A 14,854-nucleotide genomic window follows, 5' to 3' on the forward strand; every position below is an offset into this window, starting at 1 on the left:
GTACTCTCCATGTCCACTGTATGATCACTCCCAGTTAAGCTGAGATTAAGGGCCCTGTCACCACATGGCAATTCCTCAACTAGATCAAAACAGTCTGAATGACTACCTGCAAAACTCTTACCACTCCAATCGATATTGACAGGCTGCAAAGTCTGAATTGCTGATTCCGTGAGATTTGCCTTTGCAGCACTGTGCAGGTAGAAATTTTTTAACAAGAGAACACCCATTCTAGGGACACCCAACAAATTACCTATACTAGAAACGTTCACCCAACGTCAAGACACCTAGCTAGGCATAGTCGCTGGTTACCACAATACCTCTTAATTTGAGATGTACAACCTGGACCGAACAGGCTTTTACAAAAATATATGAAGAGGATGCCACTGCAATTGTTCTGACAAAAAGTCATCATCTTCTGAGAAGACACACCTTAATTTAACAACAGCATGCAGGCAGCAGGACAAATCAAGCATGCTATAGAAAATGAATCAATACAGGTGGTTGTGAATAAATGTAAATGTAGTCACGTTACAACAAGCTAGAGTTCCCAAATCAGGAATTTTTGGTTCGCAAAAATACAAGAGTCAAAATTGACCGACTCTCAAAAAATATGAGTGATGTTTTGGAGAGCTCCACAGCTGTTTTACCTTCATGAAACAAAGACAGCTTATGCTGTCATTTGCAAATATAATTGGCTGTCATGTGCTTCCCCAAGGCAGGACAATTATTTTTCAATTGCAATTACATGATACTTTTCAGGGCAAATGGAAGTCTTATCTGTTATCCAGATTGATGACCATTTGAAACCTCCTTATTACAACTATCATCTGCCAAATTAACCAAGGCCGATTCGATTGCTGTTTCAATGCTCTGTGCTTCTTCATCTGGTTCAGGCACTTCAACATGGAAAGATTTCTGTGGAGATGGTCCCATACACTTTGAGACGTAGGATTGCTGCTTCATATGATTCCATACTTCCAGATGAAATGTATGGGAAGGAGAGAAGCAGTCTACTGAACCCACACCCTTGAACGAGCCAGATTGTTTAGGCTCATATTTACAAAAATCCGGTAGAACATGGAAATCCATCACCTACACACAGGCAACGTCATATTGATAGCGACACATCCAAATCCACAAAACGGACAAAACCATCCCAAGTTAACAGGCTTCACATGGAGCTCACAGAATTATGATAAAAAAAGAACTGGCCATGTCCCTTTCAGTACCTTTAGAAGTTCATCCCTGCCACAACCCGGTAGCACATGTATTTTGCGCCTGGTCCTTTCTTGCAGAAGAGGCTTAACCACCTAGAAAAGAGAATAACTAGATCACTAACAGTACTTATGAAAAATCCCAAATTACTATGCAGAATCAAAATTAAAACAAAATGCATGCATTTAGTGTACAGAGCCAAGAAGGCAGAAAAATGAGCTGTCTGAAGAGACGGAGGGACGGACCATCCTAGATTTATAGGGTTAATGGTATCGACATGGCAGCACCCTAAGATCAGATCCATAGAGCTTTTCCAAAACTTTATGATCATATGGAGCGATCATCTGCTGAACAGAGCCAAACAGAGAAGCAGCAGTAGTTTTGAGACAACACAAGCATGCCAGGTATATATGGTTGAATGCCCAGCTGCACCTTCACAAACTCCTATGTACTACAGTCTGTTACTCCCACCAGAGACCTCACCCTACACTATCCGAGATCTGAGGCCCTCACCACAATACCACCTCCAGGCAAGGTGCAACCATCAAGGTGCACTTCTTCTAGAAGATTCAACCCTCACCCATTTAGAGACAAGTCCATATATCAATTTTGTGAGATGTTTTTTGAAATATAGCCCAAGGATTTTGGGACCATGTTTCACCCAGGTAATAGAGCTGCACCACTCACAAGTTATGGCACATCACCTTTAGAGCTGCGCTACACACTTGCTGGTCATATGAAGAGATGGCCAGTGTCGATTTCATCGTGCGCTTGGGTCCAATGTAATGGACTACCTCATTGGGTCCCCAACATTTGCTGCATGCATCAAAGACTTCAGATCTCAGCCTACTACCAAGAGTTTACCACACATATCTAGCTTTCATTAGACACCTAATGGGGCTTAGACCACCTCCACAACTGCCTCCAAGGACTTACTAGCAAATTCAATTCCATCATGAACCCAAACTACACATGCGAGCAAACCTACACACACTCATAAAAGATACCCATGATCTCTCCTTGCCAGAACCAATCTCTTAGAACCTACAATCTCTTAGAAGATACCCATGATCTCTTCTTGCTAGAACCCATAACTGACACTTTGTTCTTACACAGTAGCTTCACCCTATACTATCAAGTCCACCCACGTGTATCTGTAAGATTTCCTTGATGAAGATTGCAAAACGTTTTGGGCAAGGCTCAAGGACTTCCCTCTACTAGTGTAGATACCTGGCCATTGATCCACCCAAAAAAAGGGCATTCAAGTCTCATCCCCATCAATTCAACATTGAGATCAGGCATAAGGTCAAGACCACATACCACTATCATAAGTTGAGACTCAATAACCTTTTCTACAAGAGGTTGAGACAAAGGAGCGCGTGCCTATGAGATGCCCTAATATTATGAGATGAGCTACCTCTCCCTCTTTGAATGGGTTTCGGGATATGTGCAAGTGCCGAGCCCTCTGTCTTAGACGTCACATGCTTCATGCACACACTCATGAGACTAGCACTTGGCCAGAAGCTCTAACAACAGGGGATCCTAGACTTTTGCACAAGAAAAGAGCCATTAGTGAGCACTGCTAGACATGTGACCCTTAGCCCGCGACCTCCACATGAACTAATATAACGACAAAGATAGGGACAACATGCAAACATCCCATTTAAGGCACCCTCATCGCAACCCCACAATGCCAAGCCACTTCACAAGGCCCCTAGGTAAGACCTTCAAAGCGATCCATACGATGAAAAAGACAAATCTTGGACATGCTCAAGTGGCACTAGGACTCTCAACGAGATCCCAATAAGACTTAATTCTCAGCACCTATTGCTCATCCTTGACCCTGGACCAATCTTGCATGCCCCATGATGACAAGCTCTATGGTGGCAAGCAAAAGATGCGTATCATAGACATGTTTCATCCACATCAGGGACAGCCCCATACCCTTTCTCCGTCCACTTGTTTCATTGTTCTTTTTCTCATTATATATCACAACGGTGTAATAGACACTTTCAATTGGGAATATAGCATCTTGGTCTCAAAGGCCTTTTCGGTCTTTTTGCTAACAACAATTGCTCTACGTGTGTGTGTGCGTGCGTGTGTGTGTGTGTGTGTGTGTCTGATCTTTGGGATACTCTCCATTTTGGAGACTTCTCATCTTGTAAATTTATGAGAATATAAATACACTGCACTGGATTTTACTAAAAAAAAAAGTGTGTGTGTGGGGTGTGAGAGAGAGGGGGGGGTGTGTGTGTGTGTGAGAGAGAGAGAGGGTGTGAGAGACGATGGAGAGCTCTGGAGCCCTTGCAGCCCTGGTCGACCCTCCGTCCCCCTCCGTTCCCTCCCTCGTACTGCTCGTACTGCCCGTACTGCCCCGGTCGCCACCCGTACAGCTCTCGTCAACTATACGAAATTTTGTACAGTCCGTACACCCCCCCGGACCCCTACAATTATCTACATAGCCTTTGGCTCAGCCCTTCGTACAACCCTCCGTCCAGGCAGAGGTGGTGCAGACACCAGTACCTGCTTCATCCATACCTGCAAAATCTGTACAGAATTCCCCACCCGTACAGCCCATACAAGCTCCCGAAACATCTTTTGTTTTTTCTCATTCAACAGAAGCGCGGTGCTTTGCCTTCTTCATCCTCTTTCAAATCGGCAAAGCTTGATCTCGCAGATGGCCCTTCTTCTTCCCTGCACTTGGATCTTCTGCATCAGTTATGCTCAACCTCTGTCACAGATGTTCCTTCATCACGTTCCCTGTTTGTTTGCTCTTTGGATTCTGCCCTTCTAGTTTCAGGACTTCGACAGGCTTAACACTTTGGAGTCTGTCTCTACTTTATGGGCAAGGTTCTTTTTGCCGCTCAACTTCGTCGTTGGGCTGAAGCTACAATGGATCCAAATTGTATTTCCTCCTTTGTCTTTCTAGGCAAAGGATTTTATTATGCCCACGTTTCTTCGACTGATGTGGTGGAGCGGCTAGTCCGTAGTGCTGGTGTTCCTGGGGCTGGTTTCTTCGCTTATGTGATGCCCTGGGATCCACTTTTCAATCCTTCTGCTACCCTTCAGACTCATTGTCCGGTTTGGATTACTCTCAAAGCATTGCCTGTGCCTCTTCTTCAGCATCTTCCAACTCTTGCAACTTTTTTGGGAAGGCCTCTTCATGTTCCGAGACAGGAGTTCTTGCAAGCTTCTCGTGATGCTCACCTTTGCATTTTGTGGGATATGACGTAGCCCGTGTCATCTACTCTGGATCTTGATTTGGGATTTGCCCATCCGATGTGCATCAGGCTGCATTTTGCATCTTTTCCCATTGCATGTTATCGGTGCCGACAGGTTGGTCATTTTGCACGTGATTGCCCTTCTACATCTAGGCCCATTCCTCCTGCTCCTTCTTCAGCTGTCAAGGTTACTCTCCCTTCTCCTCCGGTTTCTGCTATGGCTTCTTTGGAGAAGCCTTCTACTGCTCCGAAGCACTACTGGAGGAAGGTAGATAAATCACAGGCAAATCCTCGTCTTGCTGAAGAAGCTCAAGTTTGCACCCCTCGTGAGCACCATCAGTCTTCTTCTACTCGGGATATGGATGTTGGATGTACCCCTTGCAGAGGGGATTTTACAAGATGATATGCATGCTCTCTCTCAGGATGCTGCCCCTGCTCTTACTCAGGTTGATCCTCAGAATGAAGCTCAAATGCTAAGTCCTGCTTTATCAGATGCAGCTTTTTCGTCGAAAGATACAGATGTTGATTTAGCCTCTCTGCCTTTGATGCTTGTGCCAGAGTTTTCTTATGTCCGGGATGTAGAAGTACCTTTTTTACTGGAATCTTTTCATCCCATGTTACAACAGGTTTTTGACCCTGTGATTCAAAAATTTTGGGTACCGGCCTATATCAAGAAGAATATGACATGTTAAATAGCTGTGCTAGGACCGGGGTCAAGACGTCCTGTCCATGTGCAAAGTGCATAGTCCCTCATGCTCTGGTAAACTCCGGTTATGAAGCTAGAGAAGGACAGCCCGTACATTCTGTGCCGTAAACAAGTGACACATAGTGGGTCTAGGCATAGAGGACATATCAGGTGGTGCCTAACCCGGGACATCATAGAGAGAGCATGCATATGTATGCCAGACTGCTGGATCTGTGATGGGGATGTGCAACTTTCCCTCCGACAAGAGCCCCCATCCCGTAGTAGGATCTCCTCCGCGAAAGGATCCGATCACCTCATCCATCCTGTGTATGAGGAAAGCCCACTTATGCCATGTCACTCCGCGTAAGATCCATTGTGCCTCTGGTGAAGTCAAATGTCCCAGTGTTCGCTCATGTGTGAGGTGGGCTCTCATCTCTTTGCACTCATCATCCAACCAGGGATTTTGGGACATCTTCCCATCTAGGACACGTGCAGATCGAGTCGTGGAAAGGATCTGGTGGCAACATCTTGTAACACAGAGACAAGGGTATCTGATACATGTGCGAGGTCCATATCCTCTCCAAGTTAGACTAGAAGTGTAGAAGCCAAGTGGCTTACGTACACCGGGTCAAGAGCACGATCAAAATGGCTCTAAACGAGTGGGTGACAAGGGAGCCCTCCTCATGGCTGGCATGGCGGTCGATATACTAAAGGCAAGGTATGAGTAGTCGGTCCCAAATGGAGGAGAAGGCACAATAAAATCAGATATCCGTGGGTCAAAGGCTAGTGGACCCAATAGGTAGTCCACTGTACTTCTCCCCTTGCCATGTGGGAAACAAGTGAGCCCATCAGATGATGGCCATCTCTGGAGACCGCTATATATGATCAAGTCATGGATAGCCCCCAACTCGAGTAGATGCCCTCACTAGTGCATCTGCATCTGTTGACTACCTCACAATCCCCAGCTTTGTTGCATCCATCTCTGGTACTATAAGGGAATTCTCATCGAAATCTAGCAGGTCAACTTGTCTATTCCCAGGTCTTGAAAGCTGCGTTGTGCTTCCTTCGACCACCCAAAAGCATCCTTCTTCAAGAGGTCAGTAAGAGGAGCTGCCCTCTTGGAAAATTTGCGAATAAAGCGCCTGTAGAAGGAAACAAGACCTAAAAATCCCCTCAACTGGGTGGGATTTCGTGGTTGTGGCCAATCTTTGATGCATTTCACCTTTGCAGGATCCACCCGAATGCCACGTCTACTCACAATATGCCCCAGGTACTCAACCTCCTTTGCCATAAAAGTGCATTTGCTGGCTTTTGCATAAAGCTGATGCATCCTCAAAATTTCCAGCAGTTACTTCACATGCTTAATGCTATCCTTGCTGTAAATGAGAATATCATCAAAGAAAACCAGCACGCATCTGAAAAGAAGTGGCATCACCTTGAATTCATACAAGCCCTGTTCTGTGCGGAAGGCCGTCTTGTGCTCATCTCCTTCTTTCACCCTGATTTGATGGTAACCAGACCTCACTTCTATCTTCGTGAAACCAAAAGGCATCACCTTGAATTCATACAAGCCCTGTTCTGTGCGGAAGGCCGTCTTGTGCTCATCTCCTTCTTTCACCCTGATTTGATGGTAACCACACCTCAAATCTATCTTCGTGAAAATTTGAGCACCCTTGAGTTCATCCAATAGGTCATCTATCCTAGGGATTGGAAACTTGTTCTTGATAGTGGCCTTATTTAGATCCCTGTAATCAATGCACATGCAGTATGATCCATCCTTCTTCTTCATCAGAAGCAACAGAGAGGCAAAAGGAGAAGTGCTATGAGAGATAGAGTTCTTCTCAGGCAATTCCCGCACCTGTACTGCCACTTCCTCCCGCTCAACCTTAGAGAGACGGTATGGGGCTTTGTTTATGGGTTTACTGCCAGGCAATTGGGATGGCATATCAGCAAATACATCAGCAAACTCCGATAGCAACTGCTGCATATCACAATCCTCAACACGGGGAATGCTACCCCCCTGAGATACCGACAGATTCAATGCGTAGAGGGCATGCTCCTTTCTGAGCTCTTTGGCCAACTGCCTTGCTGAAATGACCTGCAATTTAGGAGTGGCAATGCCATGCAATGCTACAATTCTACCTTTGTGGAAAAAGCTGAGTGAGAGGGCATTTAAACCCATGCTGATTTTACCCAAACATTTCAGCCAATCGTAGCCCAGGAAAGCATCTATTGGACCCATATCCAGTGCCAAGAGATCCCCAGCAAATTCATAATCCTTAGAGAGCTTGATCCTTGCATCTTGGCAATTAAATTTACTGACCAAATGCTGTCCATTTGCCACCTCTGCTCTCAGCCCATGATCAATCTCAATAGCAATCAGTCCCACCTTCTGTAAGGTCTTAGAATTAATGAAACTATGAGTGCTACCGCTGTCCACAAGCACGTGAACAGTCCTGCCATTAATTTGTCCTTTCAATCTGATAGTTTCAGCACTTTTGGCACCCATCAATGCATGAGAAGAAATATAATAAATTGTTTGCTGCGCATCCCAATAGATCTCCTCCTCGTCCACAAGAGCATTTCCATTTGCATCCTCTCGCGTAAGAAAAGGCATAGGAACCTGATGCTCCACATGAAAGACTTTAGGCCAACGGCCTCGCATGTTCACATGTGGGCTGAGTGTCATCGGATTGTATACCATGCATATTATGTTCATTAGCACCACCGGGATCAAAGGGGAAATCAGCCTGCGTTGTGGTGTTGGAACTATCGGAGTCCTAGTGTGTGTGGTCCTAGCGGAGGGTTTCATTGACCACTAGGGTACACGTAGATTTACTTACCCCACTCACTGAGGATCTCTCTTGGGCAGTTCCGGGTCTCTTCACATAGACTTCGTATCGAGAGCGACAAAGCAAAACGACTACCTAGGGAGAGGCGCATATGCACTTTGTGTGACATGCAGGAGGTTGAGACAGAGGAGCACTTTATCTTCAGGTGTCATGTTTACTATGAGATCTACAAACGTTTCTATTGCCTCTTCACAGACAGCTATGGGATTTTGGCCCAATTCATCTCCTACCTAGAGCAACGATGCTTGGGAGGTTTCATTCATGAGGCACTCAAACACTGCGATAGGATACTTGAAGCGCGAAGACAAGAGAAGACTTTTTCCTTGACTGATCCCTCTCAGAGCTCTATCACAGAGTTTTTCCAGCCAGATCACATGGACACCCACGGGACGAGGCCTCGACATGACCGTGACCCAAAGCCTGTGACCCGACAGCTCAGACAGAGTGTTGACACACATATCACACTTGGGGACATCCCCTCCCTGTTAAGAGTCGAGTCCCATCCGATGGGGGTCACAGTAACCTTGGTTAGAGGCAGAGCTATGACCAGGAGACATGCCAGGGCTGCACCTTTGAGTGGCCGATAGCACTCTATTGCCGATTTCATGCCCCCTTTGCCTCATCCACCCTGATGTCTTGATGGTGGTGATGATGATGATGAGATAGTCGACTACCGACATGACTATGGTGTACTTAGGATTTAGTATTGACATTCTGCATTTTTTGCATTTGCATTGGTGTGGATGCTCGTTTAGTAGCTCCACCACCACAGCTCGTTTGCACCAGGTTTTTCACAGTCTCATAGACCCATGGGTCTTCTCAAGACTTTAATAAACTTTCTTTCTTTCTTTCTTTCTCAGATACATCCTGTACAAACAAGGAAAGTCTCCAAAAATGCTGCAAGTACTCTTGGACAGTACCAGTCTGCAAGTACTCTTGGACAGTACCAGTCTCGGGCCCAATGTGCCAAAATAAGCGAAGACCTCTAACTTGTTCATACCCTTGCCACTCAACTCGAGAATCAAGCCTGCCTAGCCCTAGGCCTCCCCAGGCTACCTGAGCTAGTCTTGTGTACCCCAGTACACGTCAGATACCAATCCGTGCACATGACATACTTTCCCTCCTCTAAGAACTCACTCCTGAGCGCTAAAAAACCCGATAATGTCTTCTAGAGATTTGGTAATGTCTCCCATGTTAGATCCTCCTCAACACGATCCTTCCACTTGATCTTGTATTCCGTGAAGTTCGATTACAAATCTATCTTTCACGAAATTCAAGAATACTCTCAGGCTTGTATGGAATAAAAGTCAAATCTATAACTTTTACTATTTCTTGAGGAGAAACAAGTTGATCATCTGCATCCAGTAACTCTTTCAGTCTATACTGACATGAAACACTGGATGTACTTTAACATCAAGAGGCAATTCTAGTTTATATGCAACTGGTCTACTTCTTTTAATAATCTTGAACGGACCACAGTATCTCGGAGATAACTTTGGAACCAAAGCAGTACTTAGGCTCTTGGATTCCTTGGGAATACGTAAATATACCATCGTCCCTTCAGAGAACTCTCTGTGTGAACGATGTCTATTAGCATTAAATCTGTCCCGATCTTGGGCATGACTCCTTGGCAAACTGCAACATTTCTTGCATGTCTTGCAAGAATGTCCTTGCAGCATCATTTTGAATTCCCTTGAACCAAACCATAACTGGTGACTTAGGTTGAAACCCGTACATTAGCATAAAAGGACGGTAACCAATACTTGAATTTTAGTTTGCTCACTTAGGTTGAAACCCGTACATAAGCATAAAAGGACGGTAACCAATACTTGAATTTTAGTTTGCTTACTCTAAGCTGTTTTTTCTCATGCTTGGCATGTTGTACTCCCGCACTTGAGCTTGCTCTGCGGTTTTTATTCATACTTAATGAAGTACTTGAATGCTTTGCACTGTTATAAGCAATTCTATCATGGGGAGATAATCTTCCCATGAAGACTATCTCTTAGAAACACATGCCCGAAGCATATCTTCAACCAATTGGTTGACCTTCTCTGCACTGCCATCAAATTGTACATGATCTGAGGAACTCATACTTAGTAGTTTCCAACTTCTCAAAAACAAGTGTCCAGAAGTAGTTTCCAACTTCTCAAAAACAAGTGTCCAGAAGTAGTTTCCAACTTCTCAAAAACAAGTGTCCAGAAGCTACTTATAAACTTAGAGTCCCTGTCGCTGACTATGTCAGAAGGCAAACCATATAGCTTAAACAAGTGGTCCACAAACTCGTAAGCCAATTGAACAGTTGATATGGTCGATCTAGAAGGTAAGAATCTAGCCATTTTTGTTAGACGGTCCACTATGACCCAAATGGAATCATGACCCTTGTGTGTTCTAGGTAAACCGGTAATGAAATCCATGGAAATACTTTCCCATTTATTACCCTGTAATAAACCTGCCCTTCTAAGGTATTCTGCCTTAGTAACCCGGCAACCTACCACATAGTTTTCAATAAATGCACACATCTTAGGCCAATAAAAGGTATGTTTCACAAGAGATAGAGTCCGATGTATACCTGGATGTCCAGCACTAGGAGCATCATGACACTCCCAGAGAATTTTGGTTTGAAGATCCGAAACATCTGACACACATATCTTTCCATTCCAGAACAGCTAGCCGTTCCTAATCATCCATTGTATCGTAGGTGGCACAATCCCTTAGTCCTAGTCAACCATGGAGCTCCCATCCTGGACTTTCTGCCAATAAGAACTAAAATGACTATCACTTTGCGCAAAGCCCCCTCAAGGATTGAAATAGATCTGTGAATATTTCTGTAAATGACATGGCATTTACAAACTTGACTCGACTTAAGGCATCTACCACACTATTCATCGAACCCTTTTGATAACGTATTCAAAATCAATATCTTGCATTACCTCTGCCTATCTAGCCTTTCGTCCCCTCAATTCAGACCCATCACACACATACTTGATTGACTGATGATCTGTCAAGACAAGAAACTTCAAACCATACAAGTAGTGTCGCCAAACCTTTAGAGCATACACAATTGCATATAGTTCTTTTTCTAGTATGGGCCAACGATATTGCGTGTCGTCTAGCTTTTTACTCTCAAAAGCTACAGGTCTTCTCTTGAAATAAAGCTGCCCCAATCGCAAAATCACTTGCATCGGCCTCTAAAACACAAAGCTGGGTAGGATCGGGTAAAGCAAGAACAGGAGCTTCCTTGATAGTTAGGTTCAAGGTTTTAAAAGCCTTATTTAATGCATCATTCCAAGAGATCGGCTCGGTAGACCTACGTCCACAACCTTTCAATATGTTGGTCAAGGGTGCCCTGATGTTCGAATAATCACAAACACAGACTTCCATAGAAAAACCATGAATCCTAGGAAAGAACGAAGTTGTTTCACTGTCTGAGGGATGGGCCATTCCAAAACCTTTTGGATACGATCTAGATCAATGCTAATACCTTCATACGAAATCTTGTGTCCTAAGTAAACAATCTCCTTCATAAAGAAGTCACATTTACTCATCTTGGCATAGAGCTTATGCTGTCTTAAAATAACTAAGACAATCCGGAGATGTCCAATGTGATCCTCTAGTGTTCGGCTATATACCAAGATGTCATCTAAGAACATGACAACGAATGTGCCTAGAAAATCTCAGAACAAATCGTTCATCATTTGCTAGAAGATAGCAGGAGCATTGGTCAAACCAAAAGATAATACGAGAAATTCGTAGTCGCCATACCTAGTTCGAAAAGCGGTTCTATCTATGTGTTTAGCATAGATACGAATTTGGTGATAACCCGTACGCAAATCAATCTTAGTGAAGTACTTCGCTCCAGCCAAACGGTCTATCAAATCATTGGAACAAGGAAGAGGGTATCGATTCTTAACTGTCACTCTATTCAGTTGTTTATAATCTACACACACTCTCCACGAACCATCTTTCTTCTTTCTTAAGAGGACAGGTGCACCCCATGGTGATTTACTTGGGCGAATATAGCCCATATTCAGATAATCTTGTCGCTGTGAAGTTAACTCATCCTCCTCAAGCTGGCTCATCCTATAAGGTGGAATACTAATAGGTCGAGCCCCAGGTACTAAATCTATGCGATGATCTACTGCCCGGGATGTAAACCTTCTGACAGCTGAGCAGGGAATACATCCATGAAATCATCTAATAACATTCTCAATTCACGGTATTTGGACACACTTAAATCATTTTTGTTACTAACAGAGACAACAAATGAAGAAATCGGAATCAAAACACACTGATACACATCATAATAAGAAGTGTCTATTATGTTCCGAAGCTGCATCGCAGATACAATAGGTCACTGAGAAAAGGGAATATTATCACATTAAATACAAGATTGGGTATCCTTATAAAGAGAGTGTATACTCTTTCCATCCAATCCGAATATCACGAGTTTTAAACCACTCTATGATGATTAACAAGTCCACATGTTCCAAGTGCATGACATAGCACGTAAGAGTAGCTGTGTAGTCTTAAATCCGGATAGAAAGTACGTCCACCTTATGATCCCAAAACTGCTTCCCAGCTAGAAGCTGCATCTCATAGGTGTGATCACTAGGTGTTGTGGAGAGCCCCATCCTCTGCACAAGTTTGTAATTAACAAAATTGTGAGAGCTACCCGGGTCAAAGAGAATGTGGACTCTTTGGTCCCTTACTTCTCCATAAACTCGGAAAAGGCCATGGGGGCCAAATAACGAGTTATTAGAAGTGCAATTACATGAAAGTGGGCAAGTAATGACATTCACAGAAATACCTGTCATCGAAACTTGGTTAGCTCCCTTAGCTTTGGTACCTTGTCCCACGTGGAGCTTTGGTCCCGGCGCTTGCATTTGGTTCTTGCACTTAGGACAATCATTCTGAGTGTGGCTCCGCACCTCGCATATAAAGCAACATCCTTCTTTCTTTAACTTTAAGGTGCGTAGGAAACGGGCTCGACCATTCTTCGTCTAAGTCAAGTTCTTGGAGGCGTTGTCAAGTGACTTCGACTCCCCGATACCAGTTGTAGACTGGAAGAACTTCCTCTTGTTCTTCCCACTCGTGTCGACACTAGTGGTTTCCTTTGCACAAGCCATGGTATCATCATAGATGCGCACATAGTTCATGGCCTCTTGCAAAGTGACACACTTGTTATTCTTGATCTGAAGCTTGTACGAGTCAGGCAAACCATCCACAAAGAAACCTAACAAGATGACAGGATCCATCTTTGTAGCTTTGGTCTACAAATCACGAAACTTCTGAAGATAGACTGCAAAAGTTAAATTCAGCTTGGACATATCGAGGGCCTTGAGCTTGCCTACGATATCATAATCTTCCTCCTTCAGAAACTCTTTCTTAAAGACCTCTTTAAATTCAATCCATGTCGCAGGCTTTGGTCGAAGTTCCTTCCACCACAATAAAGCCTTCCCTGATAAATACCCTACTGTAAGTTGCATCTTCTTTTCATCGAGGTAAGGGTGAAATTGGAAGTGTACTTGCCACTTGTGCAACCAAGTGTCAACCACCTCCTTGGTTCTGGATTTCTGATCTCCAGGATAGGGATCTGGAGTGATATTGGGACCCAACACTGAAGCCAAAGCATCCACATGTGTGAGTGCTTGAACAATGCTAGTCGAGCAAGATTGAAGCCTGAATCCCTTGGAGTTGCTGTGTCAACCCCGTTTGATTCGCATTCACCCGCTCAAACTTCTCATCGAGAGTAGTGGTGAATTCACTGAAGGCATTCTTCGTAATCAAATAATCATAGAGACCCTGGTCGTCCCCTCCGTGGTAATCCATATCTTGATCACCCTCAACGAGCCCAGGGTCTACTGAATCGCCATAACTGAACTTGGATTTGATGAAGAGAGTAGTCTAGAGAAGAGAATCAACACGTGGACTCGGAGCTAGGAGACTGGAATGGAGTGGAAGCTTAGAGTAGGAGATAGCGAAGGAGCGAAGCTGGCTGAGGAGAAGAGGCTAACTTGAAGCTGACGATCAGCCGAGCTGATGAAAACAGAACCTCCCACCCTACGCTCAGCTTCCCCTCCCTACGCCCCCTACGCTCAGCCTACCCCTCCGCTCCGCTCAGCCTAACCCGCTCCATTCAGCCTCCTCTCCTACGCTCTCCCTCCACTCACCCTACCTAGCCACCCCCTCCCTATGCTCAGCCTACCTCTTCCCATGAGCTCCAGAGTCACCTAGCTTCTCGGGATATGCCACAGCAGCATCCAAGAGGCAATAGCCACCATCACAAGGCCACAAACCATATATCACCAGTGTCACCAATCATTACGAGCATCATTTCTAGTTCTCCAAATATCCTATGCAGCTCTAGATTAGTCAGGATGGCTCTTGGATATTTGAGAGAGCATGCCAACGTAGAAACCCCAATAAACAATGGCATGGGTAACTACCATTGGTTGGCAAACTCAACATATGCATGATCTATCATCGGCCTCCATGCAATCTCATCAAGACCCTGGTTCACAATTAACAATCCCCAACAGTTAGCAGGTGGGCAGAAGGAACTGTGCAGAGCACAGGGGGAAGGGTATCACAAGCAGGGGCAGCAAACAGGGTGCTGCAGCCTGCGTGAGGGGTGACAAAGAGCAGGGGGGATGATGAGGAGCGGAGACTATAGAACTATTGAGCCACAACCTACGCACCTTAGCACTGCGCCTAATTTAAGAAGCAGATCTATCATTCCCAGCATTCGTCGATGTAACACAGCAATGCTCTCTAAAATCATACACATAATTACAATGATATTTTATTCAATTGTCTATATTCCTGTTACAACTATTTAAATTCCTTCTGTACAAGAAGTAAACATGAATCTGGCCAAAGAA

The 14,854-nt window shown here is 44.6% G+C and overlaps 1 protein-coding gene across 3 annotated transcripts in view; it reads right to left on the reverse strand.

Annotated features, from left to right (window-relative positions):
* Positions 1 to 502: 502 nt before the first annotated feature.
* The window catches only part of LOC147904204 (phosphatidylinositol/phosphatidylcholine transfer protein SFH1-like), a 114,412-nt gene continuing 100,060 nt past the window's right edge, over positions 503 to 14,854 (reverse strand). For all 3 annotated transcript variants that reach the window (XM_087393597.1, XM_087393602.1, XM_087393589.1), the window contains 2 exons: positions 1,230 to 1,310; positions 503 to 1,092 (listed from right to left, as the gene is read on the reverse strand). In XM_087393597.1, coding sequence (XP_087249723.1) covers positions 781 to 1,092; positions 1,230 to 1,310 — 393 coding nt within the window. In that variant the 3' untranslated portion in view covers positions 503 to 780. The remainder of the gene's footprint in view (positions 1,093 to 1,229; positions 1,311 to 14,854) is intronic.

Source organism: Dipteris shenzhenensis, chromosome 2 (assembly GCF_047967505.1).
Source record: "Dipteris shenzhenensis isolate YYH24624 ecotype China chromosome 2, Dip_SZ_1.0, whole genome shotgun sequence".
Lineage (NCBI taxonomy): Eukaryota > Viridiplantae > Streptophyta > Polypodiopsida > Gleicheniales > Dipteridaceae > Dipteris > Dipteris shenzhenensis.